The 18050-nt window shown below is 40.2% G+C and overlaps 1 protein-coding gene across 1 annotated transcript in view; it reads left to right on the top strand.

The window, feature by feature from the left end:
* Positions 1 to 18050, top strand: part of ctnnd2a (catenin (cadherin-associated protein), delta 2a) — a 244102-nt gene that overhangs the window by 113342 nt on the left and 112710 nt on the right. The window contains exons 7-13 of the mRNA XM_061757693.1: positions 846 to 880; positions 962 to 1066; positions 5631 to 5803; positions 12988 to 13042; positions 15143 to 15362; positions 15776 to 15893; positions 16357 to 16489. Coding sequence (XP_061613677.1) covers positions 846 to 880; positions 962 to 1066; positions 5631 to 5803; positions 12988 to 13042; positions 15143 to 15362; positions 15776 to 15893; positions 16357 to 16489 — 839 coding nt within the window. The remainder of the gene's footprint in view (positions 1 to 845; positions 881 to 961; positions 1067 to 5630; positions 5804 to 12987; positions 13043 to 15142; positions 15363 to 15775; positions 15894 to 16356; positions 16490 to 18050) is intronic.

The raw sequence follows: 18050 nt of genomic DNA on the forward strand, positions 1-18050 counted from the left end.
AAAAGTGTAATTTGGGTGCAGCAATGTTTCATTCTATTAGTAGAGGGTGCTGTGAGATGTAGCTGTTGAAAGTGTAGTCATGTAAAGTGTCTCTGCACAGGATCACTATTTTAAGAAAGTGGCAGCCTCTCGGGCTTGAAGTGTTGCGGTATTCCGAGCGGGCGTGTGCAATCAAGTAGAATGACGCTGTACTCACCACAATTGTCTCATGTTCATCAGCCATGTGTCAACTCAATCAAAATGTTTTTTTTTTTTCACTCACTTAACCATAACCAACAACCAACAATATACTTTGTTAGCATGTTGCCTGTTTTTTTTGTTTTTGTTTGTTTTTGTCCTGTTTGGCCGTTAGGTCAAGCAGAACGGAGTATCTGTATCCCTTTTATGCCGGAACAGTTTTACTGTGTCACAGGGGAGTTTTTAAGCTTCCGCTGTGGTTTCTAAAGTTTCTACAGGGAAGGGAGAAACGAAGACAAAAGACAAAGCACTAATTGTAAACAGGGTGAGAAAAGTAAGTCATTACATTATCTACGCCAATGAAACATTAAATATGAGTGTTGCATGGGGCTGTATTGCTACACCCTGTGAGGGAAGGCCAGGAGAAGAAGCATGCAGGACAAGGGTCGTGAACTTCATATTTAAAGACAATTTAGATGGATATCATATTTCTTCTCTATTTTCCTTTTATAGTCATCATGTTTTTGTTCAGTTGTGGGTCCATCTTCATGTTCCATATGCTTTTATATCTAAGGACTCTCTTAAGGAATGGAACAGTGCATGTCCAATGCACTGTTGCATTTGTTTGCAACAAAGTACTGTAATGTGTATTTGTGTTTTTCTTGCAGTTCGGCAGATGAACAGTTTCGTTGGAATGCTCAAGGTACTTAACATTCAGGTCACACTTTAAAGTATACATTCTTCTTGTATCTGGCTAATCATTGATTTTGTTGTACTTTTTCAGCTGATGGACAAAAGGATATTGAGGATGAGCTGACCACAGGTTTGGAGTTGGTGGATTCCTGTATCCGTTCCCTCCAGGAGTCAGGAATCCTTGATGGTGTGGAACGTAAGTCTGCTGATCAGTATCACTCGTGTGCGTGTGTGGTTGCGTTTTCAGAGGGTAACAGGAAATTTTAATTGGGTCTCATTGAATTCTAATTATTTCACACAATGTTGTGCTTTTGACACACCTCAAAGAAAATCGGCAAAGAAAAACAAAGCACAGTTCGAGCCAAAAAAGCACAAAAACATTACAGTGAAACTCATTTAATGTTCTACTTTATTATATTTACTCACATTTGTTCTCAAGGGAGTTAATTTGTAGATAAGAAATCATTTACCCCCACCCCCTAAATTGTTTAAACATTTGAAACCTCAGTCTCCTTATCTGTTGCAATGTTTCATAGTTACACCATGATAAGGCACTTTTGCAGATCTAAGGGAAAAAAATCACTTCTGTCTCAGCTTCAATTGTTTGATTTGCTCACAAGAAGAAATACCAATGTTATCTTTAAGCATCTAGTCATGTAACAACATTAAGTACTGTCTTAAACTGAGTAGTGAGACTTTCATTTCAAAAACAAATGTTTAACTTTAATATTCCATTGTGAATCCAGACATAGAAGACATTGATTGCTTTATGGCTTTAGCTTGCCCGGTGGCATATGTTGCAGTTGTCTATGACCATGGGTTAAAGTTGGCAAGGAACACAAAAAGCAAGTGATGACGTGTGCTTTCCCCATACCAATCAGTAAATGATATTTTAAAGTGGTGACATGTGCGTCATGAAATATAAAATAATGTATTCAATTAAATGATGATGATCATAAAACTGTATATATTTATTCATAATTTCCTTCTCTAATATTATGTCAATAAACAGACCCTTTGTCATAATTGGTGCGCAGGTGTGTGCACTGAAAATATTAAAAGTGCATCAGATTGAGTGTGTCACTGTGTAGTTGCATACCAAGCATTTTGCATTTTCATTTTCTTTTTTGCATCGAAGAAGTAGATGGGGCTCGAGTAGCGTTGTCGTTGGCAACTACTTCTAATGAACCAAACATTTGTGGAAACGGAATGGAATCACTTCATGAAGAGATTTGTTTCTTTCTCAGTTCAGTTCAGCTCACATTTGAATTAATTTAATTCATTGTATGTTGTCAATTTTTGTGTTTACCTTTGTGTTGTGTTTAGCTGTGTTCAAGTTTTCCAATGATACCAACCTTTTAAAGATAGGATAAAGATGAAGAAAGTTAGTTTGAAACTCAGGTTGAACAAAAAGGTCACACCTATATAAATATATATATATATATATATTGTATCATTTATAATTTCATCTTGAAGAATAACACTTCACGATGCAAACAATTGGACTTTTGCACCAATCAGCTCAAATGAAAGGCAATTATTTTGATTCCTGCAATACAGTATATCTGTGCTCCTTCTTTTGCAAACAAACAGTAAAATGTAATGCATGCTAATGTATAATAGTTTTGTTACAGTAGCACAGGGTACAGCTCAGTGTTAGATATTTTCATATCTGGCTTATTCAGATAAGAAACTGGTTAGCATGTGTAAGTACATGCAATGTAGTGAGAGATAGTTTGAAACCTGCTTGGTGGAAATAGTCCTTTATGAAAGAGAATGCTTTTGTAATAGCTTCTAATGCGGTGCTCCCGCTGTTTTGCAAATGCACATTGAAATACACATCTGCCGCAAGCATCTCAATGTGTGGGTGCTGATAAATTCAAGTCGTCATGCAGCGAATGTCATAAACGAAATAAAAGCTAAATTCGCTCTATGTATTTATTGGAAGTTGAATAATATCTTAAAGCTCATCTTTCATTCATGCCCATAATCAATTTGTTTCACATACACGTTACTTATCATAAATGCATCTAACACACGTTCCCCCTCTCTCATACAACACCATAAAAATGAGTTCCAAACTCCTAGTAGCTATCACCAACCCACTTTACATCACATGCACGAATTCTGAAACAAACATGCACTGTAGATATTTTCAACACCAAAGCGCTCTCTTTGACGGCTTTGGGAGCTCCGACTCACACAAAGTAATGGTTAATAATTCATGACAAGCAAGGGATTGCATGGGGATGGGGTAAGACAAGTGTTTTGTGAAGGCAAGAAGCTGAGGAGGTTGATCTCAGTTTGCAGGGAGAAAGTCATCGGATGGTAGAGACTGAGAAATAAGACTACATTCGTTTTTCTGGGGTAGACACTCATGGGCGGCTTTAAAAGGGAGTCTCATTCATCGTTTATTTCTTATCGTGGTCATGGTTCATTGGTTCTGGAGTCTATTCCTGAGAAATGAACACCGGAGTTAGAGCACCTGTCAACCACAGTGACACTTTAGAAACATTTAATAGGTTTTCATGGAAGAAAAAAAAGCACCGTAATTAAAAACTAGAATATTTGTTATATTTTGTTGCTGTTCAGTAAACAGCATAACTTCACATTTTTTTCCATTTTGGTTTTTCCAAAATACAACACACATTGTTATTTGGATGCGCTGTAATAATTACAAACTACAGATATACTGCATTTTAGTAACCCCCAAAATAATATTATTAACCCAATAACATAATTAACTGAGTCATTTTTAACATACTGTCACAACAGAAATAAAAAATACCAAAGTGCTTGCTAAAAATCGCTTTTTCTTTATGTCTGTGTAGATTCTCATTCAAAGGAACTAATCTTGTTTGTTGAATTTGTTGTGTTTTTTCTTATCCAAACATGTTTAAAAATGACTCAGGCAATTATGCTATAAGGCTAACGGTATCATTATCCTACACCCTAATCATATCCATCCATCCGTTTTCTGAGCTGCTTGGGCTCATTCGGGTTGCGTTGAGCCTCAGCCCAGCTGTCTGCAAGAGTTGGGGTACACCCTGGACTACTTGCCAGCCTTGTGGGATGTGTTTGGTTGACATTTCTTGTGTTTGGAATGTTTGTAAGAATATGTTGTGCCACAGCTTTCTTCCTGTGTATTCAGAGCTAACCACTGCACCGCCGTGAAGCCCTTTTGTAAGCATTTCATCAATGTGGTGCGTCTGCCGTGAGAGCTGTAATTAAACACCTCACAAGCATATCAGTCTTTTTGTCAGAAATGAAAAGAGACAGCAAGGGAGTAAAAATAGTCACCTAATGAAATATATATGAGCGATGGGAGCACAAGTCACAGACCTAACTGCCCTTGAATAAAACACAATGTGATATAGACACAAACGCATTCGTCCACACCAATGGCTATTGAGAGGTTTGCTAACAGTGGCCTACTTAGTGTCACTCACATTTTAAAATACGTACACTCACTGGCCACAACTTTAGGCACCTATGCAATATCCAAATTCAATACATGAGCTCTATAGAATATTCTTTGCTAATATAATGATGTTCACCATCTTAACATTTTGACATTCTTTTAATTCAATTAGGTAACCAAAATATTAGACCTAGGTAGTGTGTGATAGTTAGTGTGGTGCAAAAGCACCACAGCAAACGATAATAATCAAAAAATAAAATAATGGGCAATATCAACCGCTGCTGTTAATCGAAATTAACATCACAACTACGCTGTCCAGTTTTGATTCAGCTATATCCGGAACGTCACATGACCAAGCTCGGAAAACTGGTTAGGGGACTTCCTGTGTATGCTGTCATAACTAGCATAGCTACAGGTTGAAGACATGATGGTTTCAATCCAAACTTACTTAAATGTTGTTCAAACTATCGTGCCATCAACCCGTACTTATGCTAGTTATCGCAGCATACTGCGCTTGACAGTGTAGTTGTCACATCAATTTCGGTAGGCAACAGAGGATGATATTGTCCAACATGGCGGCCCCTCGAGATCCATGACGATTGATGTATTATTTTGTTAAATTGTTATTCCAAGAAAGCGATATTAATCAGGGTGCTGGCACATACGGTATAACATTTTCTTACAAACAAATGTTTTTGGGTTAAGGTCCCATTTACAATTAATTAATTAATTATTTATTTATTTATTTTTTTGGGGGGGGGGGGGGGGGGGGGTTAATAACTGAGACTACTGAGAAGCCTGAGGCACGAAGGCGGTAAAAGTAGCTATACAAAGCTGCTTTTTTCCAATTCCTTGCCAAAGTATAACATCTATACATTGTGAAAAAGGGTTCAAGTGGAGGTTTATTCAAGTCTAAAGAACAAGGTAACTTTCAACGTCTCAGGGATAAACATCAAGTTGTTCCGTCTATTACAACTTCTTCTTTTCAGCCTTCCTCCTCCTCATTCTCCTCCTCCTCATCATCATCCTCCCATGTTCTCGGTTCCTCTGTTTCTCTTTCCCTCTGCTAATAAATTATGTATGCCATCTCCAACTCACGGAGTGCTGCACTGCTGCACTATCTGCTCTAAATTGCTCTCTCTCTCCGTCTCTCTCTCTCGCTCACTCTCGCTAACCCATTTCACTCTTCGCCTCTCAATCGTTCCCCTTCATCCCCCGCTACTCTTTGAATCTCTCCCTGGTCTTCCTCACCCTTTTCTCTCCATATATACATGCATACATGCACGTTCGCATGACAGACTCAACCCCCCATCCAACCGACTTCCGTCTCTGTCCGTAGGACCGGCGCTCATCTCCCAGAGTTCCTTGCAGCTCAACTCTACCCCGGAGGCTTCGCTCCAGTACTCTGCCAGCTACCATAGCAACCAGACCCTCGCCCTTAGCGACAGCATCTCCGCAGCATCTCCTCAGCGCAGCGGGCAGGTTGGAGGAGCCGTGCACAGCTATAACCAGGTAGGATATGCTGCCATGTTAGAAGATGCAATAACACGACTGCTTCTTGTTTGGTTTAAACTTACCTTTCACTTTTTCCATAGTTACACCACCTGACAGATTACATAGAAGACCGTGCATGTACTTTTACAGTAAGATGTATTTCATACATGTAAATCAGTCGCCTTTTGGCTGTTTTGACCTCAAGATAGGCCATTTACGTAAATCGTATAGATCCGATGAGTTTTTCCTGGGGGCGGGGGGGTTCGCTGTCGCCGTCACTGACGTCATAGGCTGTTTCGTACTCCATGAACGCTGGCAGCTAGAGCCGTTCCACACATCCACCATCAACACACAGATGTAATTGTGAATTGTGACCCTACTCCACGGCAGACTGGGGTTCCGCCTGTACGCTCGAAGTCCCAGGAGTTGAGAAGAACAGAAAAAAACTTTTGCCGCTTCTGCTGTTAATAAGTCGCGGTACTTTTACTCGAAATGTTGCTCGCTACTTTTATTGACCAATTATTGCTCATTTATCAACTATTTCATGCATGAGACTACGACTTCGACTTCCGCATCGGGCGCTGTTTGCGTCATCCAATTTAAGCGCTAGTGACGTCTAGTTCACCGATCAAACGACACAAGAAAGTCACATGACCTCACACAACGTCCTCCATTGGGCTTCCAGGACAAAGGTATTTACACGAGATAAGCCTGCCCCGCTGATCGTTGTGCACACAGCAAAATTATTACTCAAGTACTGAGTAATAATTTTGCTGTGTACTTTTTACTCTTACTCAAGTAATTCTTTGGAGGACTACTATTTACTTGAGTCACATTATTGTCAAGTAACAGTACTCTTACTCGAGTACAATATTTGGCTACTCTACCCACCTCTGCAGCGGACATCCTCTATTTTTACTTTTACGTTTAAGCAACATTTTTGCTCATCAGATCAGCCAGTGTCGTATTTGTTGCACTGTTCTTTTGTATTTTCTCGTTGAGGTGCTGCGGGTCGTGGCCCTGGCTGTGGTTCCAGTGGAACCGCGAAGCACACGTAACATCGGCGACAAGAGCTGATCCGCTAGTACAACTTGTATTAATTAGGAAACGTGCCTACAATTATGTAATTAGTTTACGGATGTTAATGTTAAATGTATTAAGCGACGGAGCGATGTTAGGGATTATGTCACAACGCAGAATGAACTAACTCCAAATTCAGAAATGGCCTATAAAAATGGAAAAATACTGTACCTAATATTTTCCTGGAGGATGCATTTGAGATTAGCCTTTGAAGTTGGTAATCGTGAAAAATGAAGTGAAACATACAATGATTTTAGTCACTTCTTTTCCAGAATGAGTGCTTAGAGGAGGATGCTATTCATGTGGCACAGCTTGCAGCTGGCATCAGGTGCAGGTGGAGATGAGCCTGGCTCAAGTTGGAGGCCAGAACAAAAAAAGCAAAGAAATGAGGCAAATTGTATTTCAGTCTTAAATTTGTACATCAACATGTACTTGAGCGATGTAAATAAGTTTTTCTGTGTGAAGAATTATTTTATTTTTTTTGCCTTATTGTACTCTTTAGTCTTCCAGATTTCTTAATTTATGTTAAAATAGAAAAAAAATCTCCTCTGGGGCTTGGAGGATTCCCCCAGTTCCCCCCGCCTACATTTTCTTATTTTTTTTTTTGTCACCTGTTTCCTTTGGTGTTTGCATGTCTGGTTTTTATGGTTTTCTTGTTGCTCCAGTTATGCATCACAACACTGAGCAAATATCACTCATATTTTGCTAGCTTCTATTTCCGAAAGAAAAAAAAAAAAGATTGCACTGTATCTCATGTATCCCATAATGCGTTGATGAAAAGGGTATTTTAAAGTTTTCAAACATGGTTAAAGCTGTTATTAAGGAGACAGGTAATAATATGCTCGCCCACACATAATTAAGAGCAATCAAAAGCACCCCAGTGAGTGTTGTATTCATGAGGACCTGAGAAATAAAGCTGCAGTAGAATCCACATCATAATCACAGCAGTGTGTTAATGAAGAGTAATACGCTATGTCAAGATTCCCAAAGTGATGCATTATCGCTATAAACATGATTATTTCCACAAGAGGGGCCTCAAACAGATGCGAAAATGCCGCCATTCAATAGCTGCAGTATATTTGAAGATATGTGGGCCTTAATTTTTCATTACAACACTGGGATCATTAGGTTTCCAGGGTTTTACCTTCTGAAGATGACTTTCTTCTGACATTTGTCGCACAATTCCACATTATTAATTGTCATTTTTGTACCATGGCAGTGCGTCCCCTTCTCTCTTCACCTCCTCCTCCTCGTCCTCTTTGCTCACCATCGCTTTCTGTGTGTCTATGGCTTTGAATGTAATCGCCTCTCATGTTTTGGCCTTGTCAGTGTAATTGGGCCAGAGCTGTCAGCGAGGGTCATGAATTGACTTTTTCACAAGCTACTGCTGCAGCTCGATGGGCAGGTGCGGCCCGCAGCCATGTACAGTATATGCACGTTTTTATTGGTGTGTGCTTGCAGCAGTGTTTCCCTCAGCAGAGCATAACCCAGGTATTGATTTAATATTTTTTATAATGCGTGTACACGATCACGTTAAAAGTTAAAAGAACATTCCGTTTCAGGCTGATTTGGAGAGAAATAGAAAGAAGCAGCATGTTGGTACTCTTCTGCAGCGTATTTATATAACCCTGAGAGGCTTTGTGTTAATAATACATGGCTACATGGCACCTCAACTACTCCAGTGTTATAGTGGCAACCACCACAGTAAGGAAAGGCTCTCTGGCTCACTAATCATTTATTTGCTTTCTTCATGAATCATCAATCTCTCCTCATGCTGTCTTTACCCTGGTTCACGAAATCATTATCAGACATCTTGTCAAGCCAGTTTTGGTTCCTGCATCTCATTTCTGTTCGCATTTGGCTTTGTAACCTACTAAACTAACACAGGGTCCCATGATGTTTATTCCTTGGGTGCATTCCGATGAAGACTTGGGCCTTGCATTGTGACTGACACCTCTGGCTTGAAAGACACTGTGAATTAGTTACCCTGCCATACATTTTTACTTAAAGGTGTATGATTACGGTACCTTACATTTTTACACCCATTTGCTGAAATCATTTGTTTTTTTTTGTTCCCCCCCCCTCATTAATGTACACACAGCACCCTTTACTGACAGACAAAAATTGAATTGTTGAAATTGTTTCTGATTTATTAAAAGAAGAAAAACTGAAATATCACACAGCAATAGGTATTCAGACCTTTTGCTCTGTATTTAGTAGAAGCATCCCTTTGAGCTGATACAGCCATGAGTCTTTTTGGGAATAATGCAACAAGTTTTACACACCTGGATTTGGGGATCATCTGCCATTCCTCCTTGCAGATCCTCTCCAGTTCTGTCAGGTTGGATGGTGAACGTTGGTGGACAGCCATTTTCAGGTCTCTCCAGAGATGCTCAATTGGGTTTAAGTCAGAACTCTGGCTGGGCCACTCAAGAACAGTCACGGAGTTGTTCTGAAGCCACTCTTTTGTTATCTTAGCTGTGTGCTTAGGGTCATTGTCTTGTTGGAAGGTGAATCTTCGGCACAGTCTGAAGTCCTGAGCCCTCTGGAGAATGTTTTTGTCCAGGATATCCCTGTACTTGCCCGCATTCATCTTTCCTTCGATTGCAACCAGTCGTCCTGTCCCTGCAGCTGAAGAACACCCCCACAGCATGATGCTGCCACCACCATGCTTCACTTTTGGGACTGTATTGGACAGCTGATGAGAAGGGCCTGGTTTTCTCCACACATACTGCTTATAATTAAGGCCAAAAAGTTTTATCTTGGTCTCAGCAGACCAGAGAATCTTACTTCTCACCATCTTGGAGTCCTTCAGGTGTTTTGAGCAAACTCCATGCGGACTTTCATGTGTCTTACACTGAGGAGAGGCTTCCGTCGGGCCACTCTGCCATAAAGCCCCGACTGGTGGAGGGATGCAGTGATGGTTGACTTTATAGAACTTTCTCCCATCTCCCGACTACCTTTCTGGAGCTCAGCCACAGTGATCTTTGGGTTCTTCTTGACCTCTCTCACCAATGCTCTTCTCCCCCAATTGCTCAGTTTGGCCGGACGGCCAGCTCTAGGAAGGGTTGTGGTCCCAAACGCTTCCAGTTAAGCATTATGGAGGCCACTCTGCTCTTAGGAATCTTAAGTGGAGCAGAAATTTTTTTGTAACCTTGGCCAGATCTGTGCTTTGCAACAATTCTCTGAGCTCTTCAGGCAGTTCCTTTGACCTCTGAATACTTATGGCTTTGTCATATTTTATTTTTTGATAAATCTGCAAACATTCCAACAATTAAATTTGTTTTCTGTCAATATGGGCTGCTGTGTGTACATTAATGAGTGGAAAAAAATGAACTGAAAATTTTAAAGGGGTCTGAATACTTTCCGTACCCACTGTGTGTGTGTCTGTGTGTGTATTCTGTATTCGGATTTCAGTCTAATATAACATACTGAAAAGAATGAAACATGTTATCTATATTATGAAAATCATTAGGGTTGTTTTGATGCGAGTTTGTAATTTATATATGAAGGTTACATGGAAAATGAGATCCATCCATCCATCCATTTTTCGGAGCCGCTTATTCTCACTAGGGTCGCGGGCATGCTGGAGCCTATCCCAGCTATCATCGGGCAGGAGGCGGGGTACACCCTGAACTGGTTGCCAGCCAATCGCAGGACACACATAAACAAACAACCATTCGCACTCACATACACATTCACAACTACGGGCAATTTTAGAGTCTTCAATCAACCTACCACGCATGTTTTTGGGATGTGGGAGGAAACCGGACTGCCCGGAGAAAACCCACGCAGGCACAGGGAGAACATGCAACCGCGATTGAACCCCGGTCCTCAGAACTGTGAGGCAGTCGTCCACCGTGCCGCGGAAAATGAGATGATTTCAGCAAATTATAATGAGCAGCTGAGAAAGCTGTTAAAAGGAAATGATATGCTAATTAGGTGGAGTCCAACTTACAGAAGTTGTAACCCCAAGAGTTGTTCATTTGTGAATTGAACTTATTTGTGTTGGGGAGGTCACAGGCTGACCATAGCCACATGCTAATTTCCTGTAATGTTTTAAAAGGATTTAACACAGATTCAACACAACATATAGTATAATTAGCCGATTGTTAAAATGACTGAAAGTATAAGGATTATCAGGGCGACATTGATTTTAAAATGATACTGTAACTTGGAAAGTGAAGTTATGAGAGTAATTGGCTTGGGTCAAGTCCAGGGTGTACCTTCCCTCCCAAAGTCACCTGGGATCGGCTCGAGCTCACCCGCAGACCCTAATGAGGACAAGTGGTTTTGAACAGTCATGAGAATAAAGTCAGGATTGTAGGAGGAAAAAAAAGTGAACAAGAAGTGCTACTGTGAGAAGTCTTTTTTTAAGAAAAAAAAAGTTGTAGTAAGAAAAAGATATTAGTTTTATGACAATGAGGTTGTAATAATCTGCAAAAATATACAGTATTACATAATTAATAAATGGTTTATGGAAAAAAATCTTTATTTTTTTTAAACTATTTGTCTCACAGCAACTTTTTTACAACATTTTAAACCTGTTCAATATGGTCCTCAATCTAATAGATACTAAAGGCTTCAGAAGCTGTTGTGTTCTGTGATATTAATCCAAATAAGGTTTTGCTGAGCAGGCATGGCTTTTTTGCACGGCTGCAACTATTCCGCATATGTGCACACTGTTTGTGCATACATACACATCTTCTTGTAGATGCTATTTATTCTTGCCATTAATTGAGGAGCGCCAGAAGAGTAGCGTTTTGTTTTTTTGTTTTGCAAACTAAAGTGAAACATTTTCAGTACTCCAAGGTGACTCAGGGACTGTGTGCTTGCATCATGGTACATTATAGCTGCTCGGGTGGGTAATAATGTATCTGGATCACCTTCACAGCTCTAAGTATCAACATAAGGCTGTGTGGCTCAGCTGAACAATGGCATATGTCCTCTCCCTCCCACCACTGTGTGTGAAGACTAAGGCAGCGTGTTCTCCTGAGAATTTAGTAAGGAACTGAGCCAAACGTTAGAACTCGTCAATTTTGCAGCACAATTTGTACCAACCGCTACAAAACAACTACTGTGTGCTGTGTTGTTGAACAATGATGCAGATTGTTATTTGCGCACAACCCGGGTCATAGTTTTATTTAGCTCACGTTCAAATTTTGTTTGTTTGTAACCATACTTGAGATCTCAACATGGACCAAAAATGTAACTTTTATGAAGTAATGAACTGTATTCCAGATTGATTGCATGCCATTCAAAAGTCAATAAGTGGTTTACTTTTAGTGGGGCTTAATTATTTAAAGCTGATTTGTTTTATTGTTTTATTTATTTATATACAGTACACGATCATGAACAACTGGAGCATGCTCATGGGATACACTGGGGTGGTCTTCAACCATACATTTCTAGTTTTCAAAGGAATTGGGGACAAAGGAAAATATTGTAATCTGAAAAACGCTGGAAGTATTACTTTTTACTAAGAATCCACCAAAATTCTTCTTGGAAAAGGCTCACAATATACTTCATGGATAGCATTTGTATTTCTTTACTATTTTCGATTTGCCTCCACATTAGTGGACAGCTGGTTAGATTAACCAGTTATATAATGATAAAAGAAACATCAATATGATTTTTTTTAACATCAGGGGATTTGACTCACAACTTTATTTAACTTTGATGGTTTAAATAATAATGAGTGGCGGGGTTTATGTGACAATACATGATATTTAATATGTTAATACACAAAGCCTTTGTAGTTGTCTCCTCAACTTTGAGTAGGTGGTACAACAAGGCTTAATGAGAGATTATTTCAGTCAGAGTAGCTCCTCTGAGTTCATCGTCTGCTTCCAAGAGTCTGTTTGAATCCCCCCTCTGTGTTCAGCTGGGATTTCATTACGTTCTCATCTAGGTTCGTGCAGGCCTCCTCATTCAAAGATGTGACTGAAGTCATTGTGCATCAAAGTTTTTTTTAATGCTCCCTACTCTTTATCTCTTTCATTTTCCTTTCATTCACACTGCATTTCTCTCTGACCATTTCATTACCTCCCCACCCCTCACTCTGTAATTATTCATCCCTCATTCCCTCTTCCTCTTCTTTATTTCTTCACACCAACTCCCAGGTGACATCGAGCCGTGCAGCCCAGCAGCAACAATCACAAAGTGGGGCAGGGTCAGGTAAGTGTTCACCTCTCGTCTTCCTCTTTTTCTGGCCTCTGGTCAATTAGCCATATATTTTTATTCCATGAACAAATCAAGCTGACATCGCATGACACAGTTTGCTGAGTTGCTGAAATTTGTGGACACTGACAGTTATACATGGCACCTTTGGGATTAAAATAATCGTGAAAATTTGTTCTACTAGTAAGATTGTGGAAGTTATTCACTCTACAGTACGGCTTGATCCTGTACACTAGGGCTGGCCAAATTTTACTTTGTCTTAAGACTTGGTGAAGCAGCATGTGGCTCATGAGTCAAAGTTGTTTTGTACTACCTGTTCCAAGTAGCTGTTAACAGTTAGATGTCTGTTGCTTAATGTTTACTCAAGGGGACAGTAGCTGCATATTTATTCTAAAGACTAATTGTATACTGCATTCTGTATGTTTATTGTTTACGCCGTATAATCTCTCCTCTTCCTGGGAAGGAATAACTACGGAAAGACAACTCGGTGTTTTGCACTGCGTATTATAGTAATACTGTATCTATACAGTGGGTACGGAAAGTTTTCAGACCCCCTTAAATTTTTCACTTTTGCAGCCATTTGTTAAAATCATTTAAGTACATTTTTTTCCTCATTAATGTACACACAGCACCCCATATTGAATGAAAAAAACGTAATTGTTGAACTTTTTGCTGATTTATTAAAAAAGAAAAACTGAAATATCACACAGCCATAAGTATTCAGACCCTTTGCTGTGACACTCATATATTTAACTTGGGTGCTGTCCATTTCTTCTGATCATCCTTAAAATGGTTCTTCACCTTCATTGGAGTCCAGCTGTGTTTGATTATACTGATTGGACTTGATTAGGAACGCCACACCCCTGTCTATATAAGACCTTACAGCTCACAGTGCATGTCAGCGAAAATGAGAATCATGAGGTCAAATGAACTGCCAGAAGAGCTCAGAGACAGAATTGTGGCAAGGCACAGATTTGGCCAAGGTTACAAAATAAAGAGCACAGTGTCCTCCATAATCCTGAAATGGAAGACGTTTGGACGATCAGAACTAAAGAAGAACTTGAGAGAGCTAAAGAAGAACCCAAAGATCACTGTGGCTGAGCTCCAGAGATGCAGTCGGGAGATGGGAGAAAGTTCTAGAAAGTCAACCATCACTGCAGTCCTCCACCAGTTGGGGCTTTATGGCAGAGTGGACCGACGGAAGCCTCTTCTCAGTGCAAGACACATGAAAGCCAGCATGGAGTTTGTTAAAAAAACACCTGAAGGACTCCAAGATGGTGAGAAATAAGATTCTCTGGTCTGATGAGACCAAAATAGAAATTGTTGGCCTTAATTCGAAGTGGCATGTGTGGAGAAAACCAGGTACAGTGAAGCACGGTGGTGGCAGCATCATGCTGTGGGGGTGTTTTTCAGCTGCAGGGACAGGGAGACTGGTTGCAATCGAAGGAAAGATGAATGCGGCCAAGTACAGGGATATCCTGGACGAAAACCTTCTCCAGAGTGCTCAGAACCTCAGACTGGGCCGAAGGTTCACCTTCAAAAAAGACAATGACCATAAGCACACAGCTCAAATACCGAGGGAGTGGCTTCAGAATAACTCCGTGACAGTTTTTGAATGGCCCAGACAGAGCCCTGACTTAAACCCAATTGAGCATCTCTGGAGAGACCTGAAAATGCCTGTCCACCAACGTTCACCATCCAACCTGACAGAACTGGAGAGGATCTGAAAGGAGGATGGCAGATGATCCCCAAATCCAGGTGCATCATTCCCAAAAAGACTCATGGCTGCATTAGCTCAAAAGGGTGCTTCGACTAAATGCTGAGCAAAGGGTCTGAATACTTATGGCTGTGTGATATTTCAGTTTTTCTTTTTTAATAAATCTGCAAAAATTTCAACAATTCCGTTTTTTTTTCTGAGAATATGGGGTCCTGTGTGTACATTAATGTGGAAAAAATGAACTTAAACGATTTTAGTAAATGGCTGCAATATAAAAAAAGAGGGAAAAATTTAAGAGGGTCTGAATACTTTCCGTACCCACTGTATATATACAGTATAAAGTTAGGACCGCTGTTCTCTGTGTTCATTTTGTCCTGCAGGCATCTACTACTCCAGCTCCACCTTACCTGCCCAACGTGTCAATTCCCCTCTGTGTGGCGGGGGAGGGGGTTCAGGACCAGGGTCCCCCAATAAACTCCAACGCCTAGGATCGGCGTCCGATTCTCTGGGGTACTCCACCACTCAACGCCTGCCTTCCTCCTCCTCATCCTCCTCTCCCAGCAAGCAGTGTGCTGCTAATCGACTGGCGAAGTCATTCAGGTACACGAGTGACTGTGATGCTCATCTTGATTTTGATGGATTGCTGTTGATACTGACAATGAAAAGGAACCCTGACAAACAGAATATTGCATTAAACACATCACTCTTCAAGATGATGAGAGCAGGTATGATAAGAAATAATTAAATATGGTAGAAAGTAGTATAGATTGCAGTAGAAAATAATCCATAGCCTTAGTGTGCCTAAGTTTATATTGAGGTTTCCAAAACTCACAACACCCAAAGGCAGGCACAAGTTATCAAAAATGATAATGCAATAGATAGACATGTTATATTTATTATTTTTCATATTGCATATAAAATATTTATATAATATATATATATTATATTATAGACATATTATCTATATTCAGAGATATCTTGGTCAAGATGAATGATGTTTATTTGTCCTCCAGTACCAACGTTGCTGTGACAACAGGGGTTGGGGGAGGTTCTCCCCTGAGGTTGGCCTCTCCACCCAACTCCACTGCCACTGGGGGAGGGGCCGGCTTATCATCGTCTCCCCTCCATCAGGTAAAGACCCACTATGGCTGCCAGTTTGATATACTGGGAAAGAACAAAATAATTAATACTTTTCTCTGTAAAATTGTGCATTATTATCTTTGAAATATTTCTTTAAATACAGTTGCTACTCTAACACAAATTTTGCTCTAGTCTAAATGTTGAAAGGCTGTTTACATTGTACCAATGTGAAACTTTTGTGTGGCACTGATTGAGTTTTATTAACGCCAAGTGCTTTCAAGTGATTTACACAAAGTGATTATTTCCAACCATAAACCCACTTTAGGCAACTCTACCATGTAGAAATGGGAACAAAAGTGAGTTGGTTTAGCAAACTGAGAAGTGTACCAAAACACATAGTTCTGGCTGCCAGAGACCAAATGAAGTAATTTCACCAGTTTATGCACTTTTTAATTTCTCCCTCCCTCAGTGTATTGAGCAGTATTTGACCGAAAGCTACTTCTCGCCATTGCAGATGAGCTCAGGCATTGGCAGTTATGCCACTTTGTCTCCCAAACGGCTTGCAGCTCACCACGCGTCCGACCAGTACAAGATTTCCCATGAGCTCTATGCCACTGCTACACTTCAGAGGCCTGGCAGTCTAGCAGGTGAGAGTTTACACATGCCCACACAGTCTCATGCTACATATATTATGACAGTAGTCATTACTTCTGTAACTATACCAATCAGAGGTATTTGCACATTTGATAACCCAGTACTTGCGAATTTGAATTTTAATTTGGTCCACTATCAAAATATAATTGTAATTATATATATATATTTCAATGGTAAATTTTATTTGCCATAACTCATTCCAGAGTGCAAACGGTCGGCATCATAAAACCTTTATTAAGTGCACAGGCCATATTTTGTTAGTAGTTAGGCTGGTAGATACTTATTATACATAACACCCTCAATTTCAAGTTTCAGCCTCATCACTCGATCTGATACTCTTTTCACCTCCAAGACATTGTTAGCTAACTCTTCCTTTAAAATAACTCCTACTCCATTTCTCTTCCAATCTACGCAATGGTAAAATTATTCAAACCCTGCCCCGAAACTTCTAGCCTTACTGCCTTTCCATCTCGTGTCCTGGACACACAATATATTTTCCTGTCATAGTGCCAATATTCAAAGTCCCCACACTCAGTTCTAGGCTATGTGCTTTCCCCTTCTCTTTCTGCCAAAGAACGCGCTTTCCACCTCTCCTTCGTCTTTGACCCATAGTCAAATCTGAATCTCCACCGGCGCCCTGTAGGTCTATAGCGCCGGTGGCGGACGTTGTTAACCCGGGCCTTGACCAATCTGGTATGGAATTCTTTGGAAGAACGCTCATATTTGTTTGGCAAAGTTTTAAGGTGGATGCCCTTCCTGACGCAACCCTCTGCATTTATCCGGGCTTGGGACCGGCCTACAGTTTGCACTGGCTTGTTCCCCCAATCGGGCTGCATTACCACTGTAATTATGCAAAATGTTTATATTGTAACTACAGCTCAGATTGGGGCAGTATGAGTTCACTTGGAAGAGCTGTTGATGAAAACTCCTGAATTCAAGTTTGCTTTGGGTTTCTGAAAGGAAAAACAGCTTGTGGGAAAATCTATAAGAATATCAATATGGCTTTGTGTGTGTGTGTTTGTGTGGGCCCAGTGTTATTTAAGCACCTGGGTTATGATGGAGCCTCTTTGTTGCATATCAGTGCCCTCGCTCAGCCATTCTTAGAAAGGTCAAGTGCTGCGTTTAAGTCGATTGAATTAACTGATCTGTGAACGACACCGCTGGCGTCTTATGGTTAGCATCCTGAGATTTATGTCCACGTACAAGTCCAAAAAATGTTTTGGAGCACGCTTGTGGCAATAAAGTAGTGTTTATAACTATTTGTAAATGTACTGGCTGATGGTATTAACGATTGAATATCAGATCAAGGCTGTTTTCGGAATGAGTATGTATAATTCTAAGTAGGGATGGGTTTTTGAAAAATTAACCCTACAGTATTTGAAGATGGGGAAAATTAACAATAGATGATTTTTTTTAAATGATTCCCAATAAGATGGTAGAATTGCTCTCTGAATCCTCTTTTCTTGCTAACGTTGTATTGAGCACAAAAACTCTCCATTGTTGACATCATGTGTACTTCTTTCAGAAAGCAAACTTTTGAGACTAAATCAGCAA

Source organism: Phyllopteryx taeniolatus, chromosome 20 (genome assembly GCF_024500385.1).
Source record: "Phyllopteryx taeniolatus isolate TA_2022b chromosome 20, UOR_Ptae_1.2, whole genome shotgun sequence".
Lineage (NCBI taxonomy): Eukaryota > Metazoa > Chordata > Actinopteri > Syngnathiformes > Syngnathidae > Phyllopteryx > Phyllopteryx taeniolatus.